Source organism: Macaca nemestrina, chromosome 10 (assembly GCF_043159975.1).
Source record: "Macaca nemestrina isolate mMacNem1 chromosome 10, mMacNem.hap1, whole genome shotgun sequence".
Classification (NCBI taxonomy): domain Eukaryota; kingdom Metazoa; phylum Chordata; class Mammalia; order Primates; family Cercopithecidae; genus Macaca; species Macaca nemestrina.
In genome coordinates, this window is record NC_092134.1 from 9,192,977 (window position 1) to 9,215,949 (window position 22,973).

The 22,973-nt window shown below is 43.0% G+C and overlaps 1 protein-coding gene across 7 annotated transcripts in view; it reads right to left on the reverse strand.

Moving 5' to 3' along the window:
• LOC105495444 (dynein axonemal heavy chain 10) overlaps positions 1-22,973 on the reverse strand; it is a 177,910-nt gene that overhangs the window by 102,131 nt on the left and 52,806 nt on the right. For 6 of the 7 annotated variants that reach the window (XM_071070839.1, XM_071070840.1, XM_071070841.1 and 3 more), the window contains 9 exons: positions 21,482-21,958; positions 21,211-21,369; positions 17,161-17,277; positions 16,977-17,079; positions 15,468-15,646; positions 8,965-9,176; positions 5,109-5,262; positions 2,867-3,100; positions 24-146 (listed from right to left, as the gene is read on the reverse strand). In XM_071070839.1, coding sequence (XP_070926940.1) covers positions 24-146; positions 2,867-3,100; positions 5,109-5,262; positions 8,965-9,176; positions 15,468-15,646; positions 16,977-17,079; positions 17,161-17,277; positions 21,211-21,369; positions 21,482-21,958 — 1,758 coding nt within the window. The remainder of the gene's footprint in view (positions 1-23; positions 147-2,866; positions 3,101-5,108; positions 5,263-8,964; positions 9,177-15,467; positions 15,647-16,976; positions 17,080-17,160; positions 17,278-21,210; positions 21,370-21,481; positions 21,959-22,973) is intronic. The other variant, XM_071070843.1, reaches the window with a different exon arrangement.

Sequence of the window (22,973 nt, forward strand, 5' to 3'; positions counted from 1 at the left end):
TAAAATACAAGTGAGTCACTTGCCCTTTTAAATACTCTATCGATGTTGTCAAACTTTTTTGCCTCTTCTGGGAGTTGTGATCTTATATCTCCACCAATAAAAATACTTTCAAGATACATCCATTTTCTCTGAACCAACATCCAAATCTGTAAAAGTACAAAAGGTCAGTGTCAGCAGGGGTTATCAGATACCTCCAGGAGTGGATGGCAAAGCCCCACCCTGACACGGGACAGACCCAAATCAACCCCGGTGGAAGGACCTTCCAGGCAAGGTGACAGAGTGAGCATGTGCATGGCCAGCTCCCCTCCACTCCAAAGAAGGTGAATGCCGAGGAAAGCATAACTAATGGCCACACTCTAAAGCAAAAGAAAGCTCTCCACGCAGCCCAGCACAGGTAGGAAAATGTCTAGTTATGAGAAGGGGGTGAAGCCTGTGACCCACAACAACTAAGGACAGGCCATGCCAAAGCCATGCAAAAAGTGAGCCAAGTACCAAGTGCCCAGCAAGTCCGCTCCTAGGTATTGACTCAAAAGAATTGAAAACAGGGACTCAAGTAGTTGTACATGAATGCTGACAGCAGCACTGTTCACAATAGTCAAAAGGTGAATACAACCCAAATGTCTATCAGCCAATGAACAGAAAAACAACATGTGATCAAGCCGCATGATTTAATATTATTGGGCCATAAAAAGGATGGAAGCACTGACACATGCTAAAATGGATGAACCTGGAAAACATCATGCTAACTGACAAAAGTCAGACGTAAAGGATCATATATCGTGTCATTCCACTTATATGAAATACCCAAAATAGGTAAATCCATTGACACAGAAAACAGACTGGAGGTTGCCAGATGCTGGGGTGAGGAGATGGGTAGGGAGCGACTGCTTAAGGGGTACTGGCTTTTCTTTTGGTTTGATGAAAATCTGAAACTAGAGGTGGTGGCTGCACAACACTGTGAATGTACTAAATGTCACTGAATTGTGCACTTTACAATAGCTAGTTTTATGTTATGTAAATTTCACCTCAATAAAAAAATTTTTTTGACTGAACATGGTGGCTCATGCCTGTAATCCCAACACTTTGGGAGCCCAAGGTGGGCAGGTCACTTGAGGTCAGGATTTCAAGACCAGCCTCGCCAACATGGTGAAACCCCATCTCTACTAAAAATACAAAAATTAGCCAGGCATAGTGGCACGTGCCTGTAATCCCAACTACTCTGGAGGCTGAGGCAGGAGAATCACTTGAACTCAGCTGGCAGAGGTTGCAGTGAGCCGAGATGGCACCACTGCACTCCAACCTGGGCAACAGAGCAAGACTGCATCTAAAAAAAAATTGTTTTTAACTCACAAATTAAAAAACAGTGCTATATCCCACATAAGAGCTTCCATTAACACAAAGTCATAGACAAAACAAACAAATGAACAAAAAAGCAAGGCAAGGAAGCCCAGGCATGATGGAGGCCTGATCACACACTTGGCCGGTGAACCAGACCTGGCTTCATCCCACCCAAAGCTTGGATTGTGGCCAAAAACAAGGTGCTTGCCTGTGGTCTGGGGAGGAAAAAAAGGCAACTGCACAAAAATGGTGCAGTGAGCCTGGGTTGCTCACAGAGGTCTGGACAAGTGTTGCCCAAAAGGAAGAAAGCCCCAAATCACCTACTATAAGACCTTGCTACTTCCCAGTGTGACAGGCCCCAGGTTAAAGAGGCTGCAAAAACAGATGACAAAGTGAAGCAAATACAAGAAAAAAAAAATACATGTGAGATGAGCTAGAAAAAAAAAATACATGTGAGATGAGCTAGAAAAAAAAATCAAAATCACACAGAGGAAAACCCACCACCATAAGAGAGAGTCAACAGGCATTTTAAAAAAAAGTGTAGAGAAATCTGAAAAGGAACGTAAAATAAATGTTTCTAATTTTCAGTGTCATCAAGGAGGCAAAAGCATCCTTGCAACAAGAACAGAACAGTATCAAAGAAAAACAGAGATATACAAAAAAGAAGCAATTAGGAATCTTGGAAATGAAAATCATTCACTAAAATAAAAACTTAGATCAATTCCTTTGATCACGCGCTCTTGCCCTCAAAATAAATCAAGACAAAAAGCATGAAAGAGGATCATTTGGCCGGGCGTGGTGGCTCAAGCCTGTAATCCCAGCACTTTGGGAAGCCGAGACGGGCGGATCACAAGGTCAGGAGATCGAGACCATCCTGGCTAACATGGTGAAACCCCGTCTCTACTAAAAATACAAAAAACTAGCCGGGCGAGGTGGCGGGCGCCTGTAGTCCCAGCTACTCCGGAGGCTGAGGCAGGAGAATGGTGTGAACCCGGGAGGCGGAGCTTGCAGTGAGCTGAGACCCGGCCACTGCACTCCAGCCTGGGCGACAGAGCGAGACTCCGTCTCAAAAAAAAAAAAAAAAAAAAAAAAAGAAAGAGGATCATTTGTTTCTAAGCACAAAATATCCTCATATAAAAGTTCTTGGCCAGGCGCGGTGGCTCAAGCCTGTAATCCTAGCACTTTGGGAGGCCGAGATGGGCGGATCACGAGGTCAGGAGATCGAGACCATCCTGGCTAACCCGGTGAAACCCCGTCTCTACTAAAAACTACAAAAAAAACTAGCCGGGCGAGGTGGCGGGCGCCTGTAGTCCCAGCTACTCGGGAGGCTGAGGCAGGAGAATGGCGTGAACCCGGGAGGCGGAGCTTGCAGTGAGCTGAGATCCGGCCACTGCACTCCAGCCCGGGCGACAGAGCGAGACTCCGTCTCAAAAAAAAAAAAAAAAAAGTTCTAAGCACAAAATATCCTCCTATAAAACCACTGCTATGCACTGGCTCTAATCCATCTTTTGTTCATCTTTTCTCTCACCTCAATTACTTCTCCTATTAGAGAAAGTGTTTTTTCCCATTTGTGAACAGTTTGCAGAAAAGGCCCCACAAATCTGCTTCCTGAGATGCTCTGCAGGTTGAAAGTGTTGTCATCAAGAGACTGAATAATTTCGTCAACAGAACCCAGGATGTAGCCTCGCTCCTGTGTGCCTTTGTAATACTTGACTACAGTGAATTTCATATTTTCCCATGTGTCTAGGATTTCCTTCACAGCCTGTTCAGGAATAGAAAAAGAATGATTCAGGTACACGAACTGAAAAGACCAAGCCCCAACCCAAAAACACCTGCCTTAGCTTGCTTTTGGCCAACAACGCAATTGGAGTCCTGGGTCTGTTTCCTGAAAAGTTGGGATTCTGTCATGGTAATAATAGTCACTTATCAAGCATTTGCTATGTGGCAGGTAAGCATGTCACATACATGATCTCATTCAGTCTTCAAAGCAAATACCTCAAATTATATTGGGATTATTATCACCCACATTTTACAGAGATGGCAACTGGGACTCAGACATGAGGCTTAGCTACTGAGCCCCAGAAACAGGATCTAAACTCCACAGTCTGCCCCCAAAGCCTGCACAGTTATGAGATCCTGCCCCTGTGCTTACTCTACTGTCACAAAAAACAAATTACAAAATGATATGTCTCTTATGATTCCATATTCAAAACAATCTGTATCGAGGCAGGGGGTGGTGGCTCATGCCTGTAATCCTAACACTTTAAGAAGTCAAGGTGAGCAGATTGCTTGAGCCCAGGAGTTCATGACCAGCCTTGGCAACATAGGGAGACCGTCTCAAAAAAAAATCTGTATTGATACATATGTATATGTATACATATGTACGTGTATACATTATATGTATATTATGTGTATGTTTGGTATATTGTGTACACTGTGTGTATATGTATACATGTGTGTATATTGTGTGTATATGTGTATATTAGGTACATTATACATTGTGTGTATATGTATATGTGCGTACATTATATGTACGTGTGCATATTAGGTACACTGTGTGTACATTGTGTGTACAAGAATACATAGTGTACATTATGTGTACATGTATATATTAGGTACACTGTGTATACATTATGTGCATACGTACACATGTATATACATTATGTGTATATGTTAGGTATGCTGTGTGCACACTGTATGTATATTTTGTGTGTTTCCATGCATATGTATCTATATGTATATACATGTGCATATATACATGTGTGGTATACTATGTACAGTCATGCACTGCATAAGGACGTTTCAGCCAGTGATGAATCTCATATACAATGGTGGTCCCATAGGATTATTAGACCATATTTTGGCTGTACCTTTTCTATGTTTAGATACACATGTACTACTAGGTTACAATGGCTGACAGTACTCAATATAGTCACTTGCTGTACAGGCTTGCAGTCTAGAGCAATAGGCTCTACCCAACAGCCTAGGTGTGCAGTAGTCATCCCAGCTAGGTTTGTTTGCACAAACACGAATCAACTCAGGAGACATTTCTCAGAATGTGTCCCCGCCATTAGGTGACACACAACTGTATACATGTATGTGCATGTATGTGTAGGGGTATGTGTATGTATGTACCTGTGTATGTTTGTGCACACAAATGCATGGGCATATATGCACATATATGAGTAGTATGTGTGTATGCATATGTATACGTGTGTGTATGCATTTTTAAGTAGGGAAAGAAATACACTAAAAAGTTAATAATTATTTTCAGGTGGTGGGATTATGAATTTTTTTCAATTTTCTACCATCAACATCCATTACTTCTATTTAAAAATCAATGGCAAAATAAATAAATAAATAAGAAAAATTTTTTTAAACAATGGAAAATGAAACTACAATTGGGAGCAATAAAAAATTTAATTAAAACAAAAATTATATTTCTACAATAAATAATTCTTTATTACTGAAGTACAGCAGGTACTAGAGCAAATATGTTTTCTCTTTTTTGTTTGTTTTTCTTCGAGACAGAAAATGTCTCACCCTGTCACCCAGGCTGGAGTGCCATGGTGCGATCACAGGTCACTGCAGCCTCCAATTTCCAGGTTCAAGTGATCCTCCCACCTCAGCCTCCCAAGAAGTTGGAACTAAAGGCATGCCACCACGCCCAGCTAATTTGTTTTTTTTAGTAGAGATGAGGTCTCCCTGTTTTCTTTTTGAATTAAAAAAAGACTCTGTTTTCTCCAGCCTGTTTTTAACTGAAGTCTTACCTTCTCAATGGCAACCTCCTTGATTGCTGCTGTGACAATCTCATTGAGAACATCTGTGTGTTTGTGCAGTTCCATAGCAAACATATTTTCTAGGGTGAACGTTTCGGTCATTTCAAAAAAGACAGACGTTTTTTCCATAAGTTCTTTCCAATGCCTGAAAGCACATCAGCATTCAAATCTTTATGCTTACTGAGTTTAGTGAGGAGTTTGATTATTCCCATTTAAATCACAGGACAAATCTCACTTTGTAAATTCTTATAATGAAATTCTGAAACATGAGGACATCACTGGAAATATATTCCCAAAGTTCTCCAAAATCCCAGTGGCCTCCAGAGTTAAACCTGAAAACAATGTATCGCAAAATACTATATACACTAGTCTTGACAGCCATCTCATAAAATATACAACTTTTAATTATTGGGAACTGCTTCCGTCATAGTCTCTCGACCAATGACCTCAATCTCTGTTGAATCACTCAGTCTTTTTGGAGCCTCATGTAAATTATGAGTGCTCGTGCATTTGATAAATATTTCAGTGCTGACTCCATGCCAGGCAGTGGACTGGGGTACAGAGTTACCAAGGGCAACGCCCCTAGCTTCAGGGAACCTGCCATTTACTTGGGGAGACATACAACAAACAATAAACAAATACATAAATTAAAGAATGACATAGGATTTTCAGTACTATGAGAAAACCACAGTGTGCCAGAGGAGGGACAAAGGGGCCCATTCAGACGGGACAATCGGGGCAGACTCCTGTGCACACAGACACCACGGAGGCAGCTCTGCTCTTCACCTGACTGGCCTACCTTTAAGGTTTACATCTGGCCTGTGAATTTGCCCATGTTTTGGTTCTGTGTATATGGAATGGGTGTGAGTAAGGGAGCTAAGCATGATGCTAGACAGCAAAACGCCATGGACCCAGCACGTGAGCAGCAAGTGTCGAATCACTGAGTGTTGTTGTAAACACACACACACACACACACACACACACACACACACACACACACGGCCATGGAAATGGTCAGAAAGGAGGCCCTACTGGTTCATCAGTCTCTGAACCCCCTGGCCTAGCACAGCACTGACAGGAAGGAGCATGTCAGAACTGAAACTGAGGGGTAAGTGTCATCAGTGCCTGCTCTGTGGCTTATGGTCACTTGCTTTTTATTTTTTTTTCCCCTTTGCCCATGAAGCTGAAGTCCTCACCACTGAATGCTGAAACTTAACCTTCACCAGCTACTATGGATAACATTCACAGGTCACTATGGCGATGATCACTTTGGTTGTTTTTCAGGAAGTTGAGCCAACTCCTCTGTCCAGTTCCAACTGGTTGAGACCACTGACCTTTCAACTGGGCCTGTGCAAGTGTCCCAGAGGTGGCCTTTTGATGTTGGAAGGCCAAAAACTCCACCCTCAGGCCATGCTGACACCCCCATTTTCTGTGCCTATGTTCTGTGAAAGCTGTGAACCCCAACTACACTTGTTCAGAATGAACCTGTTACTTCCTTTTTCCCACCATCAACCACCTTCCCCCTCAACTTCAACCACCCCACTCCCCTAACCCCTAAACATCCCTAAGCCTTATCTTCAGGGAGCCAGATGTGAGGGCTGCTCGCCTGCCTCCTTGCTTGGCGGCCTTGCGAATAAATCTTTCTGTTTTGCAAAACCCATGTCACGGCGATTGATGGACTGCATGTGGGCAGAGCGGACCTGGGACCAGCCTGTGACATAACCCTGGTGGTGGGTTAGAGGGTCCACACTCAACACGACATAGCCCTGAGTCACTGGGAGAGAGTGATTCCCTCTCCAGTTCCCACCCAGTCCTTTCAATTATAGTAAATTACATCGAAGGGAAAGTCTCCTCTTTGTGCTTCTGTGTGACAGAGCAGGAGCACCCTCATCTTGGACAAACACTGTCACTTTAAGGTCCAGCTCCCCTTTCTAGCCCATGCATTTCAAGGAAATCATTTCTCTTCTAACTACAGGCTGCCAGAAAGAGCAGACAGGAACACACAGACAAAACAGCTCGGGCACAGAGGGAGGAGAGAAGGAAGTCTCTTGGGTAACTGCCAAACTTCACCCTCATACAATGGGCCCCAGTAAAACAGTGGGCCTTAATAAGCACATTCCTTTCCCTTCAGGTGCACTAAGATAGGGGAGCTAAAAGCAGACTCGGCGGGTATGCCTGCAGCTGCAGAAAAATGCATGGGAATAGATACACAACTCTCCCTCTCAGATAAGCACAACAAAGAGACAAAAAAGCAGTCCAAACCTCTGATAAACTCTCCTACCCTAAATCCTTAAAAACTCTTAGTCTGTAAGAGAGTGTGGCTCTGACCTAACTTGGCCAGAATCCCCTCTCAGGTTTGTTTTCTCTAAAATAAACCTGTTTTGACTGGCAAGCCACCTTTCGTGTTTCTTTCCTCTTTCTTTAATTCTTACACTGTGTCCTCAGCCCCTCCCCAGGGTCATTCACTTTCCTTAGAGCGAAGGCCTCTGGCTCAGAGACAGGCAACTGTTTTGAGCTAGTTTTATATATATATAATTACAAATATAATTACTTTCTATTTCTGGCAAGAGTTTTTGGTTTTCTCTTTACAGTGGTGGTGTAAGTTTCTTTTTAGAATAACATTCATTTCCATAAAAAAGAAACTGATAGGAAGAAAAATATAAAGCCATGATAGGATAGATGATACTCAGATCTGACAAAAATGATGAGACAGGACCAAAGTTTGAGAAACACTGGGTTATGGGATCATAAAACTGGGAATGTTAGCTAGAAAATGCCTACTTCTACCTAGTTTTACAGATGAGGAAACTGAAGTCTGCAAAGGTAAAGGTGAGGGTGAGTGCTCCAGGGAAGCCAGCAGACAGTGAAAAGAGGGCTGAGACCCCAAGTCACTGGGGCCTGAGGGCTGCCTGCTCCTTGTTGAGAGGGAGAGACAGGTGTAACACGTGTTGAAGACAAGCCAGCACTTATGAGAGACTTTCTCAATGTGAACTCAAGGATGGGAAGGGAACCAAAGAAGGGATGACTTTCTCACTAAGGAAAATGAAGTCATTTGATGTCACAGCATGACTAGATGACCACATTCTGGAAAACATGACAGAGGAATAGAGAAACACATGAGCAGGAGCATAACTCACAAATTAGGACTGTAACTCCTACTAATTCATGTCTGTGTGGCGCCATCACCAAATAAACACAGACCCATGCGTAGGAGCCTTCTCTGTCCCACCCACAGGGCTGGCTATCCCATCAGTATGGCGGCCACAAGCCACATGTGGCTACGGAGCACTCGAAATGGGGCAAGCCCAGGTTGAAATAGGCTATAGGTGTAAAATACACATTGTGCTTCGACATATTTTTTAAGAAGAATGTAAAATATCTCATGAATAAATGCTTCATGTTGATTACATGTTGAAATAATGTTTGGGATATATTGAGTTAATTGAAATATACTATTAAAATTAATTTCACCTGTTTTTACTCTTTTACTGTAGCAGCTAAAAAACTGTAAATTACATATGTGAGTCCCTTTCCATGTCTGCTGGATGAGGCTGATAGAGGCCACTTACTATATTTTTTTAAATCTTCAAGAAAAGCAACTGCAAATGCCACTTTGCACCTGCTGGGATGTTTCTTTTTTAAAAGAATCCTGTGGTTGACAGTTTTATAGACACTTTACATAGAAACAATATTATAGAACTGTGTCATGCCTATGTATAGCCCTGCGGCATTGTTGAAATCTGTGCTTCATCAACAGACCTGAGCAAAGATAATGTACTGAGGGAAACAATTTTAACTAAAAGTTCCTCCCACACTTTCACATCCGTGGACAGAGGACAAAACAAACCTGTCTCTTAGTGCCTCATGTTTCAAGTCAAGAAGTAAAGGAATTGAGTCTTTGAATGCCTTCATTTTCGCTTCCAAGTAGTAGGCCACTGATAAGCCACGGACTGACCGAGGTAGCTTTCTGAGAGCCCTGAGAAAACCTTCAATTCCTTCCTGGAGAATCTGCACATTCAGATTGATCCAAAGGGTCTGAGACCATTCTTCTTTTGCAACCTGGAAACATGCAAGAAACAACTCCATCAACAAAGACCCCTTTGGAAATGCAACAAGGAGAGCAAGTTCTTGACTCTGTCACGTTCAGACACTTTAAAGTATTACCCATCTATCTACAACTACCTGAAATTCACAAACAAGGGGTTGACTACAAGGATCTAAAACAAGAAGAAAAGGATTCCACTTTTTGTAAGCTTTTGCAAAAATAATGCTGCATCTGAGGATGTGCAGGATCCAGAAATATGTTTCCCTTTTTTTTTTTTTTTGAGATGGAGTTTCACTCTGTAACCCAGGCTGGAGGGCAGTGGCGCGATCTCAGCTCACTGCAAGCTCCGCCTTCCGGGTTCACGCCATTCTCTTGCCTCAGCCTCCTGAGTTGCTGGGACTATAGGCGTCTGCCACCACGCCCGGCTAATTTTTGTTTTTTTTTTTTTTTTAAGTAGAGATGGGGTTTCCCCTTGTTAGCCAGGATGGTCTCGATCTCCTGACCTCATGATCCGCCCACCTTGGCCTCCCAAAGTGCTGAGATTACAGGCATGAGTCACTGTGCCTGGCCTACATCTTCCTTTTCTAAAGACAAAAGTGAGAGGTATAAAGTAAGTAATAGGTGTTTTTTAAATCAGGGAGTTGCTTGGGTCTTAAAGGATGTACTTCATTCAGGTGCTGTCATAACTTGATAATGACAAGTTATGTTCTGATAAAAGAAGATTTTTTTTTTCCTGATAAAAGAAGCTAAGGTTACAAAATATTTACACTTTAGATCACTAATCCAAGAATCTGTCTACAAACCACCAGGCTGAGGCTAAGAAGCGAGAATAAAACATGTTCCTACTTGATGATTGTAAAGAGAAGATTTTCTGTGTTATATTTTCCTGAGATTTAATGTAAAAAATTACTTTTTTATTTTTTTGAGACCAGGTCTCGCTGCCACCCAGGCTGTAGTGCAATGGTGTGATCACAGTTCGCTGCAGCCTCAACCTCCTGGCCTCAAGTGATCCTCCCATCTCAGCCTCCTGAGTAGCTGAGACTACAGACATGCACCACCAGGCATGGATATTTTTTATTTTATTTTGCAGAGATAGGGGGTCTTGTTAGGTTGTCTAGGCTGGCCTCAAACTCCTGAGCTCAAGCAATCCTCCTGTCTTAGCCTCCCAAAGTGCTGGGATTACAGGCATGAACCACCACACCTGGCCTATTTTTCTAATAGCTTTATTGAGGATTAACTGGTATATAATAAGCTGCCCATAACTAAAGGTACAATCTGCAAAGTTTTGACAGATGTGTATGCCTGTGAAAGCACCACCACAATCAAGATAGTGAACTCATTCGTCAACCTCAAAAGCTGCCCCATTTTCCTGTGTCATCACCCCTCCCATCCCTCTCCTCCTGTCCCTACCCCTAGTTAACCATGGATCTGCGTTCTGCCACCATAAATTCATTTGCATTTTCCAGGGTTTTATACGAATGGAATCATACAATATGCACTCCTCTGTATCTGGCTTCTTTCGCTCAGCAGGATGATTCTGAGAGTCGCCCATGTTGTTGCGTGGATGCGCTGATAACTGGTTCAGTCCTCTACCTTGCTGAGTAGTAGTATTCCGTGGTGTGGATGAGCCACAGCTTATTTATCCATTCACTTAATGGGCATTTGGGTTGTTTCTAGTATTGGGCTATTACCAACAATGCTGTTTATGAACGTTCATGCAGAAGTCTCTGCAAGGACCATGCTTTCTCTTCCCTCAGGTAAACACCTTGGATTCGCTCCATTTAGGCTTCCACGGCCACACTCCATTGATCCCTTCTTGTTGCAGTCACCAGTGGCCTCCATGATATGCAATGCTGTGGTCGATCCGCTATCCTCTTCTCACCTAGTCTATCAGCAGCATCTGGTGCAGTTGGCCAGTCCTACCTCCTGGAAACACGTTTCCAAGATGTCACATTCACCTGTTTGTTCTCCTACCACCTGGGCCACTCCTCCTCCTCCTCGTCTTTCCTTTTTTAGGGACATCTTCTCACGGCATTTAATGTTGGAGAGACCCAGGCTTAGCCCTCGCTCCTCTCTCCACCCACCCCACTCCCAAGTATAGTGGGCTGAATAGCGTCCCCTGAAAATGCACATCCACCCAGAACCTCAGAATGAAGCCTTACTTGGAAAGAGGGTCTTTGCAGATGTAGTTAGGGTGAGGTCATACTGGATTAGAGTGGGCCCTAAATCTAATGACCAGAGTCCATATAAGAAGAGAAAACAGACACAGAGGCACAGAGGGAAGACAGCCATGTAACAAGGGAGGCAGAGACAGGAGCGAGGCATCCACAAGCCACGGAACACCAAGGACAGTCAAAAGCCACCAGGAGCTGGAAGAGGCAGGAAGGAGCCTCTCCTGGAGCCCCACGAGTGAGCATGGCTCTGCAGGCACCTTGACTTTGCACCCCTGGCCTCCAGAACTGTGAGGAGATACATTTCTGTTGTTTTCAGCCTCCTGGTCTGTATTCGTAATCATTTGTTCTGGCAGCCCCAGGAAACGAAGGCACCAGGTAAGCCCATCTGAACTGGTGGCTCAGTACCATCTGCACCTGGACACTCCCAATTCACACCTCCAGCTCTCCTCTGCGCTCCAGACAAATACATCCAAGTGCTTCCTCAGTGTCACCACAGGAATGTCCAGCAGACATCACCTTGCCCTGAATTCCTGACGTTCACCACCATCCCCAGACCTTCTCTTCCTGGAGTCTTCCCTTAAGAGTTGACTCCACCCTTCCAGCTCCTCAGGCCAAAAACCTTGGAGTCTTCCCTGTTCTTTTGCTCTCACATCCCACGTCCACACCTCCAGGAGGTCCCACTGACTCTACCTGCAAACGAGATCCAGAATCCACCAATGCCTCCCAAGCTGCACCACTGCCACCCCGGGATCCCCTGGGGTTATGACGACAGTCCCCTGCCCAGCCTCCCAGGAGCTACCCAGTGTGTCACTGAGAATCTTCTCAACACACAACCTTGAAAAGCAATTGCTAGGAAAAAATAAATTTCAAGGAAAGTGGAAGTCACTCCAGGTGATGAAATGTCCCTTAACATCCACAGACCAGAGTAGCGTGGGGGGACAAAGCCATGTCTCAATACTGGATTTTTTTAAATGCTTATTTTGCTACAGAAAAAAAAACAAAAACAAAACCAAAGACAAAACAGAAAGAATGAATAAGACCTAGTATTTGATAGCATGGCGGGGTGACTATAGTCAATAAGAACTGTGTATCTTTAAATCACTACAGGAGCATAATTGGATTGTTTGTAACACAAAGGATAAAAGCTTGAGGGAATGGACACCCCATTCTCGGTGACGTGATTATTACATATTGCAGGCCCGTGTCAACACATCTCATGCATCCCATATAGACACCTACTACGAACCCAGAAAAATTAAAAATTAAAACACCACTTATTTTGACATATGTGTGGTTGTTCTCAGTTGTCATGAAACCTTTCCTTTTAAAAGCTGAGGGTATGTTTTTCACTTTATGAATTTTTTGCCTAGTGCAGGCACCAGGTCTCATCACTTTCCACCCCATCTCTGGAATCTTCTCTCCCGTCTATTCCCTCCTTAATTGTCCTAAAATGCAAGCTGCCATCCCTTCTGCCAGCACTGGGGGAGTGACCTCCTGAAGGAGCCCCTGCCTGCAATCCCCCCGCTGAGGGCCCAGAGTCCCTTCTGACGGCTCCATCTCCATCTCCACTGCCGCTCCGCACATCCCAACCCCATTTTCCAGCGCATCCATGGTTGATAAAGCCATCAGTCTGGAGGAAAGGTTATGGACACACGACACAACTTCAAATCTCCCGTCTCTGCTCCTGCCCAACCCTCTGCCTAGAAAGCCTTGTTCTGTACCAGGCAAAAGCCTGTTCTGGTTCAGAGTCTCTTCACAGGCCACCTCTTCAGCAGCACTCCCTGGGCCAGTGAGCCACTCTCCTTCCTCCTCTGCAATCTCAGGACTCTGTCCACCTCATTTCCAGCACACATCCTGGCGGCGTGGTTATTTGTTCATATATCAGTGCGAAGGTGAATCTTGTGTGTCAAGCGGACGCTGGTGTGTCTGTGAGAGATACTGAGTGAGATGAGCATTTGCATCGGGGGACTGAGTAAAGTAGGTGGCCCTCCCCAACATGGATGGCCTCACCCAATCCACTGCAGGTCTGAACAGAACAAAAGGCTGAGGAAGGCAGAATGCACTCTCTGTGCCTGATTGTCTTCAAGCTGGGACGTCAGTGTTCTCCTGCATTCGGACTTGGACGCGGACTAGAACCTACACCATCAGCTCTCCTGGGTCTCTAGCTTGCCAACTGCAGATCGCGGGACTTCTCAGCCTCCATAATCATGGGAGCCAATTCCTCATCATAAATCTCATACATATAGGTATAGATTAGAGATATGTAGATATGCATTAGATATAGATTAGAAATAGATATATAGATTAGATACAGATAGATATAGATTAGATAATGTAATACAGATATAGATGAGATATAGATATAGGTATAAATACCAATTAGATATAGACAGATACAGACATAAACACATAGATCTCCTATTGATTCTGTTTCTCAAGAACCCAGACTAACATAGTCAGTCTCCCTTAGGGGCTCAAGAAGGGCAGGAACGGGCAGACATGACTCCTTTTCTGGACCCCACACTCCAACCAGCACAGCACTGAGCTATAAAGAACTAAGTCAATAGATAAATGAATGAGTAGCATGAATTTGCATGGGAAACATATATCAATGAGAGGCACCCAAATGACATGACATTTGCAACTTTTATTTTTATTTTTTTTTATTTTATTTTGTTTTTTTTGTCACCTAGGCTGGTGTGCAGTGGTATGATCTCAGCTCACTGCAACCTCCACCTCCCGGATTCAAGCGATTCTTGTGCCTTAGCCTCCCAAGTAACTGGGATCACAGGCATGTGCCACCATATCTGGCTAATTTTTGTATTTCTTAGTAGAAATGGAGTTTTGCCATGTTGGCCAGGCTGGTCTCAAACTCCTGGCCTCAAGTGATCCACCCGCCTTGCCTCCCAAAGTGCTGGTGGCTCACAGGTGTGAGCCACTGTGCCCGGAACTTTTTTTGTATTTTTTAGTAGAAACGGGGTTTTGCCTTGTTGCCCAGGCTAGTCTCAAACTCCTGGCCTCAAGTAATCTGCCCATCTCAGCCTCCCAAAGTGCTGGGATTACAAGCATGAGCCACCATGCCTGGCTGACATTTGCAACTTTTAATCTCCGCTTGCAACTAAACAGTTTACCCCACACCTTAACCAAGCCCTTGACCTCCAAAGACAGTTTTCTTTCCTATGATGATATAAATATATAAAAAATAAAATTTGTCATTTTTACCATTTTAAAATATATAATTCCAGGCTGGGTGCAATGGCTCACATCTGTAATCCCAGCACTTTAGGAGGCCAAGGCAGGAGGATCGCTTGAGATCAGGAGTTCCAGACCAGCCTGGGTAATAGCGAGACCTTGCCTCTACTAAAAATAAAAAAAGAATAGCCAGGCATGGTTGTGCACCTCTGTAGTCCCAACTGCTTTGCAGGCTGAAGCAGGAGGATCACTTTAGCCCAGGAGTTTGAGGCTGCAGTGAGCTATTATCACACCACTGCACCCCAGCTTGGGTGGTAGAATGAGACTTTGCCTCAAAAATAAAAATAAAATGTACGATTCCATGGCATCAAGTACTTTCACAATGTCAGGCAGCCACCGCCACTATCTATTTCCAGAAGCTTTTTTGTTTGTGTGTTTGTTTTTTTGAGATGGAGTTTTGCTCTTGTCGCCCAGGCTGGAGTGCCGTGTGCAATCTTGGCTTACTGCAACCTCCACCTCCCAGGTTCAAGTGATTCTCCTGCCTCAGCTTCCTGAGCAGCTGGGAATACAAGCACCTGCCACTGTACCTGGCTAACTTTTGTATTTTTAGTAGAGACGGGGTTTCACCACATTGGCCAGACTGTCCTCGAACTCCTGACCTCAGGTGATCCACCCGCCTTGGCCTCCCAAAGTGCTGGGATTACAGGTGTGAGCCACTGCAACTGGCCTATCTCCAGAACTTTTTCAACATCCCAAATGGAAACCCTGTACCCATAAGCAATCACTCCCCATCCCCCCCCCGCCCACGGCCAAAATGAGCGTTTCCACGAAGTCGGACCCAAGCTCATAATTATGGTGGCATCAAAGTCTGCGGGGCCTAAGTAATTCCTACATCCCCTTCGGTGAGCTTGAGTCCTTTGCTTTTGGGGAGATGCTCACCTTTAGTCCTTCGTAGAGCTCGTAAATCATCCTCAGCCCACTCATTTCCTTCTGCACTTTCAGCAGCTCTGGGTACATGGTAATAGGAAGATCGAAAAGTTTCTCAGCGTTAGCCAGTTCCTGACGGCTCTTTTCATGTCTTGCCAGCTCTCTTTCAAAAACACCTAAAAGCTCTACTCCTAGTAAATAAATACACCAATAAATGAATAAATACAATTTTAAGGTATACAAAATTGAATAAGAAATCATGCATAATGTACCTCAATTATAATTTCATCCTCATAAACCACACGGGAAGACAAATTTAGAATCATGGCACCATTCTAACTAAAACCAAAAGACCAATGACATCTCCAGTCTCCTCCAGTTAGAAAATTGTGTCTAATTCTCACAACCAGGTCATTCAGAAATGAGACTATTTTAAGGGAATCTGAGCTTGTCTACGTTGTGGTCAATATCACCATCCTTTGCTGCCCCCTTGAGAATGTCATCATCCTACTAATGACTCCCCTACCACTCTGATTTCCCAATTCTATGCTTCTCCCCCAATTCCAATGACGACCACCACTCTACATCACTACATCCCTGCTCACAATCATCTAGCCAAATGCCACATTTCCCAGATGCCTTTTTTGAGCATCCTTAAACGTCACCCGTTTCTTTGGAAGCCATAGCAGTCTTTGGTTTGTCCCACAGTATTTTTTGTCTCATGGTATTTACCAAATTCTCTTTAGAATAAGAATTTTAGGATTGGGTTCAGTGGCTCAGGCCTGTAATCCCAGCACTTTGGGAGGCTGAGGCAGGAGGATCACTTGAGGTCAGGAGTTCAAGACCAGCCTGGCTAACATGGTGAAACTCCGTCTCTACTAAAAATACAAAAATTAGCCAGGCATGGTGGCACACACCTGTAGTCTCAGCTACTCAGGAGGCTGAGGCAGGCAAATCACTTGAACCCAGGAGGTGGAGGTTGCAGTGAGCTGAGATTACGCCACTGCACTCCAGCCTGGGTGACAGAGCAAGACTCTGTCTCAAAAAAGGAAAAAAAAAAAAAACAGAATTTTAGTGTTTCTATTTTGTCACCATTTAGCCTATGTGATGTGAAGGGCAGAGGACAAGCTTCTGAATCCAAAGAATACATGTAACAGGAGTTAGAGAGGCAGCTGGATGGATAAGATACTGCATTTGTAAAGGCAGCTGCTAGTGTTTAAGATTTCTGAGCTGTGGCAGAAACCTCTGTATTCCCTGCAGGAGCGGATGCTGCTCCTTGGCACTTCTCTCAACGCCTTCAGGTAGCAGGCACTCAACAATCAATGAGTTGTATTAGTCCAGCTTTTTTTTTTTTTTTTTTTTTTATGTGACCACTAAAAGGAGCCAAGAAAAAAGTATTTGAGGAAGAAATAAATATTTAAATCACAGCACAACAATCACTTGCCATAAAATTCTTAAGCAAAACGTACTCAAACATTTGATACTCAGATCGCTCAGTAAGACCCACAGGAACATTCTTACCTTTATCAAGATCATCACCAACAGAACCAGGGCCTTCACTGTAAAAACGCTTTGCAAAATCCTCTATCTGAACTCTGTAGTTCATTATTTCGCCTCGAGTAATCTGAGAAAAACGAGGTTACATTAATTTAGCCCAAATACATGTTTCAATATCTTTACTCAGGAAGTGAAATTGGAAAGGCACCTCTGTGAAAGTTCTCTTTATGTCCCCAAGAGCATGCTCCACGTTCACCGAATCATTAAACAGATTGGACCACGTGCTCTCAATCTTATCAGCCAGTTCTTTCTCTGCATCAGGAGGCTAATTAGGAGAAACAAAAAACAGAATAAACAATAAATGATCAGCAACTGGGAACTGAAATTGATTGTCAGTTACCTCCCAGGGACTTCTGCTTCTGGCAACAGGAGGCTAGGCAATTCAAACCAACTCAAAAACTGATGGAAATATGAAGGCCAGACATGGTGGCTCATGCCTGTAATCCCAGTACTTTGGGGGGCTGAGGCAGGATTATCCCTTGAGCTCAGGAGTTTGAGACCAGCCTGGGCAACATAGTGAGACCATATCTTTGTAAATATAAAAAGAAAAAGAAATGTTAAAAAGAAATATTCGGCTGGGCACAGTGGCTCACGCCTATAATCCCAGAACTTTTGGAGGCCGAGGTGGGTGGATCACCTGAGGTCAGGAGTTTGAGACCAGCCTGGACAACATGGTGAAATCCCTTGTCTACTAAAAATACAAAAATTAGCCAGGCATGGTGTCAGGAGCCTGTAGTTCCAGCTACTCAGGAGGCTGAGGTGGGAGAATCGCTTGAACCTGAGAGGCGGAGGTTACAGTGAGCCAAGATCACACCACTGCACTCCAACCTAGGTGACAGAGCAAGACTCTGTCTCAAAAAAAAAATAAATAAATAAATATAAATATTAAAGTCAAATTTTATAATTAAAATAAAATCAGTATAAAATCATTTTTTAAAATAAAGAGCTAGAGGCCGGGTGTGGTCGCTCACGCCTGTAATCCCAGCACTTTGGGAAGCTGAGGCGGGCAGATCACCTGAGGTCAGGAGTTCAAGACCAGACTGACCAACATGGAGAGACCCCATCTCTACTAAAAATACAAAATTAGCCAGGGTGGTGGCGCATGCCTGTAATCCCAGCTACTCAGGAGGCTGAGGCAAGAGATTCGCTTGAACCCAGGAGGCAGAGGTTGTGGTGAGCCGAGATTGCGCCATTATACTCCAGCCTGGGCAACAAGAGGGAAACTCTGTCTCAAAAAAAAATTGCTGAAAACCAAAGACTGAAAAAAAATCTTAAAAGCAGACCAAAAAAAAAAAAAAACAAAACTAGTTAGACTAGACTACCTTGAAAGGGAGCAACAAAAAGACTAACAGTCAACTCCTCCATCAAAACAATAGAGGCCAGAGGATGATGGAATAATATCTACACATAAAAAGGATAAAAAGAAAAAAAAAACAAAGCTGGTGTTTCCAAAAGATCAATAAACTAAGTGTTTGTAAGGATATGGAGCAACTGAAACCTTATTCATGCTGGTGTGGATGTAAAGGGGTACTATCACTTTGGAAAGCTAGCAGAATCTAGTAAAGCTGAACATGTGGATTCCTATAACCCAGCAACTTCATGTCTAGGCCTATACTCAATAGAAATGCAGGCGTAAGTCCCATAAGGGTACCCTCACTTCAGATGCCAGTTGCAAGTATTGGGTGCCTAGGGTACACAGACTTCTGTTCAACCTGCCTACAAAATCACGGGTTCCCCCCCACACATCTCCTTCACATTTGACCATGTGCTGAAATGGCTCACAGAACTCAGGACACTTTATTTACCATCACTGATCTATTATAAAAGACACAACTCAGCAACAGCCAAATGAAAGAGATGCATAAGCTAAGGTATGGGGCTGGGGGGTGCACAGAGCCTCCATGCCTTCTCTGAGCACACCACTCTCCCAGCACCTTGGTGTGGTCAACAACCTGGAAGCTCTCCAAATCCCATAATTTAGGGATGTTCATGGAGATTTCATTATATAGGCATGACTGATTAGATCACTAGCCTTTGTTGATCTCCAATCTCCAGCCCCTCTTCCCTCCCCAAGGGTGGCGAGGATGGGCGTCTGAAAGCTCCAAACCTCTAAATAATTTATGCCTTGATCTTTCTGGCAACCATCCCCCACGCTAAAGCTGTCTAGGGCTCCCAGCCACCAGTCATTTCACTTGCGTACAAAAGATACTTTTATCACTCCAGAGTTCAAGGATTTGAGAAGCTGTGTGCCAGAAACCAGAGACAAAGAACAATATTGTAACAAAAGATCTGTTCCTGTGACCCCTGTCACTCAGGAAATTACAAGTGTTTTGGAAGCTTTGTGTCAGGAACCAGGGACAATGACCAAAGACAGTCACTGGTTTTTTGTCAAAGATTAAAGAGCAACAAAATGATGTTTTGGGACAAAAATGGATTGCATATATGACAGTATTCCCATAAGATTATAATACTGTATTTTTACTGCACCTTTACTATGTTTAGATATGTTTAGATACACAAATGCTTACTATTACATTACATTGCTTATAGTATTCAGCACAGTACCTGCTGTACAGGATTGCAGCCTAGGAGAAATAGGTTCTACCATATGGCCTAGGTGTGTAGTAGCTGTATCATCTAGATTTGTATAAGTACATTCCATGATGTTTGCACAATTATGGAATTGCCCATTGACACATTCTCAGAACATATCCCCATTGTGTTAAATATACACAACTGTATATTTCTCTTATTGTATTAGAGTTAATCTAATAAACCACACGGCAATTACCATATTTAATGATACAGTGCCAAAAGCTTTTCCTCTGAGACTAACAACAAGACATGGGTTTCCTCTACCTCCCCTTTCATCCAGCCTTGTACAGGAATTCCTAGCTAGAGTCATAAGGTGAGAAAAAGAAACAAAATATTTAAAAATTAAGAAGAAATGAAACTGTCAATATTCACAGTTTATATAATGGTGTGCCTAGAAAATCCAAAATAATCTGTGGATAAATAAATGATTAAAATTAATAATTACTGATCATAAAAAAGTAGAATGCAAATATGAATTGTCTTTCTATATAACAATAAAAAATAAAATAATTAAAATAAAAATTAAAGATACCAATTACAAGAGCATCTAAAAATATCAAGTACCTAGCAATAAATCCGGCAAAAAATAGGTAAGGTCTCTATGGGGAAAATTATAAATCTTTACGGGGAGACATTAAAGACCTAAATAAAGAGAGAGAGAACATGTTCATGGATAGGAAAACGCAATACGACAGGATGTCCATTTGCCTCAGATTAATCTACAGGATCAATGCAATCACAATCAAAATCTCAATTGTCGCTGTTTTGTTGTTTTTGTTGTTGTTGGAATTTGACATTCTGATTCATTTTTTGAGTGTGACTCATTACACACTTAATGTAAAATCCTTTGTTGCAGCGATTCTTCTATTATTTCTGTGATGTAAGCCGGTAAAGCAAAGTCGGACAAAATCTACCTGGTTGAGGGAGAAATACAAACTAGAGAAGAGAAACAAATTGCTATGAATAAATCAGGATGTGTATGAAGTTTGTCTTTCAGCATTTCTGTTGCTCGACTGCTTCAAACACCAGGCCCCTTGCAGCCTAGTGGTTAGGATGTGGCGCTCTCAAACGCCCTTGCTGAGCAGTAGACCTGGGCCAAAAACTTGAGATTCTTTCATCATCAGAAAAACGTACAGTATATAAAATTTCCATATAATTTCAGGGGGAACCCAGAAATCCTAAAACTCATCCCTGACTTTGAAAGATCCTGAGAACTCAAATTTAACAACCCTAAACAAAGCAAGACTGATTGAATTATCTTCTACTGATTTCTTTTATCATCTTAAATCTTTCACTCTCTTCTTATTTTTGCAATAGCTTTTTATCTTTTAAAGGAAATTAACACAAAAAAAAGAAGAAAGGAAGAGGGAGAATGGAAACGGTATAGTTACAGATCAATCCGTTCGAGCCATACAGATTGAAAAATACTCTATATTTTCATTATTCTAAATAACTGTGGCATTGCTTTACATTTACAATGTATTACTTAAAGTCACTTACTTGAAAATGAATCAATGGCAGTATACTTGAGAAGCATTTCTGAAAGAGGTCATTAGTGGTCAATCCAATTGTTAAATGCATAAGAAAATACAAGTTGACTTACAAAGAGGTTATACATTGCCATGGTACGGTATCGCTCCTGGACGTCCCTGTATCTTAATTCCATGACTAGAGATTTACTTTTAATTTCTGCAATTGTTGCAAGGACAAACTTGAGATCTTCAAGGGTATTGGGGATCTTCCTAAGGCTTTTGGCCAGGTGCTATAACAGGAAGTACAAAGAACACTAAGCAAACACAGAAAAAACAGTAATGACGCAAAAGAAGACCCAACTCACACGAAAAGTAGTTCAATTACACACAGCGATTGAGTACCTCCATCTCTTCATGGAGACTATAGAGCTCCTCTTTTGCTGACTCATTGAGAAGTTTTCCAAGCGAAATCACCCAGGACTTGGCATTTTCCTGCACTGTGTTTGCCAGATGCCCGAGCTGAAGTCTGATGCAATGCTCATCCTTAATGAGAGGGTGGCGCATAACCTCATAGGCTATCTTGGAATAGAACTGCAATTTTTCATCATATGCTACACAAGGAGGTTTCTTGGAGGCAAATTTCTCCATCACAATAGCTTTGTCCAATTTCCAGAGAGGTCGATACCGCTTCCATTTTTGTAGATACTTCATAAGATTGATCAGAATCCTGTGGACATTTTGGGGGATCATAACAGCTTGTTCAATTATCTGAGGGTTCAGAGAGATATCATTGTAAAAGTTTATTATAACAACTTCTTCTTCCTCCCCCTTCTGAGGGGGGCATTCTATGCAGCTGCCATTCATCCAACGAACAAAATGCTGGCAAAGTAAGAATTAGGAGAAAAGATAGTATTTTAGTATCTATTTTGCCTCCAACGTATATATTAGTATTCAGTAATAAGTCTTGCCAGTAATGGAAAATCACTTTAAAAATTACCATAATCCTTTGTTCCTTTCATCAAGAGATGGAGCCTATTTCCCTTCTGGAGCGAGCCTTGTAGCTTAACTTGACCAATGGAAAGGGGTGGACATGGTGTTATGCAAGTTCAAACCAAGGATTCTAGAAAGCCCTGTGGCTTCTGCTCTCATTCTCTCAGAACCTTGCAACCACCAGCTCGAGCTAGCCTACTACATTACGTAAGGCCATATACAGGAGAATCCCAGCCGCGGGCCATCGGAGCTGTGCTTGAGGTCATCAACTGCTAGATACATGAGTGAGTCCAGCCAAGACCAGAAGAACTGCTCAGCAGAACCCAGCCCACAGAACCCAGAGTTAAATGATTATTGCTTTAAGCCAGTAAGTTTTGAAGTGGTTTGTTATAAAATAAAAGCCAACTACACTATGGATGAATTTTAAAAACCTTTATTTCCATATATACAGAGGAAAAAACACATATTCAGGCAAATTGACTGCTTAGTGTCCCAGAACAAATCTGTTAATTTGACATCTCCCTGTTGTAGAGTTAAGGCTCTGCTTTTTGTTTGTTTGTTTTGTTGTTGTTGTTGTTGTTTGAGACGGAGTCTCACTCTGTCGCCCAGGCTGGAGTGCAGTGGCACAATCTCAGCTCACTGCAAGCTCTGCCTCCTGGGTTCACGCCATTCTCCTGCCTCAGCCTCCCGAGTAGCTGGGACTACAGGTGCCCGCCACCACGCCTGGCTAATTTTTTGTATTTTTAGTAGAGATGGGGTTTTACCGTGTTAGCCAGGATGGTCTCAATCTCCTGACCTCATGATCCGCCCACCTCAGCCTCCCAAAGTATTGGGATTACAGGCGTGAGCCACTGCGCCTGGCCAAGGCTCTGTTTTAATCAAGTGTGAGTTCTAACAGCAAACC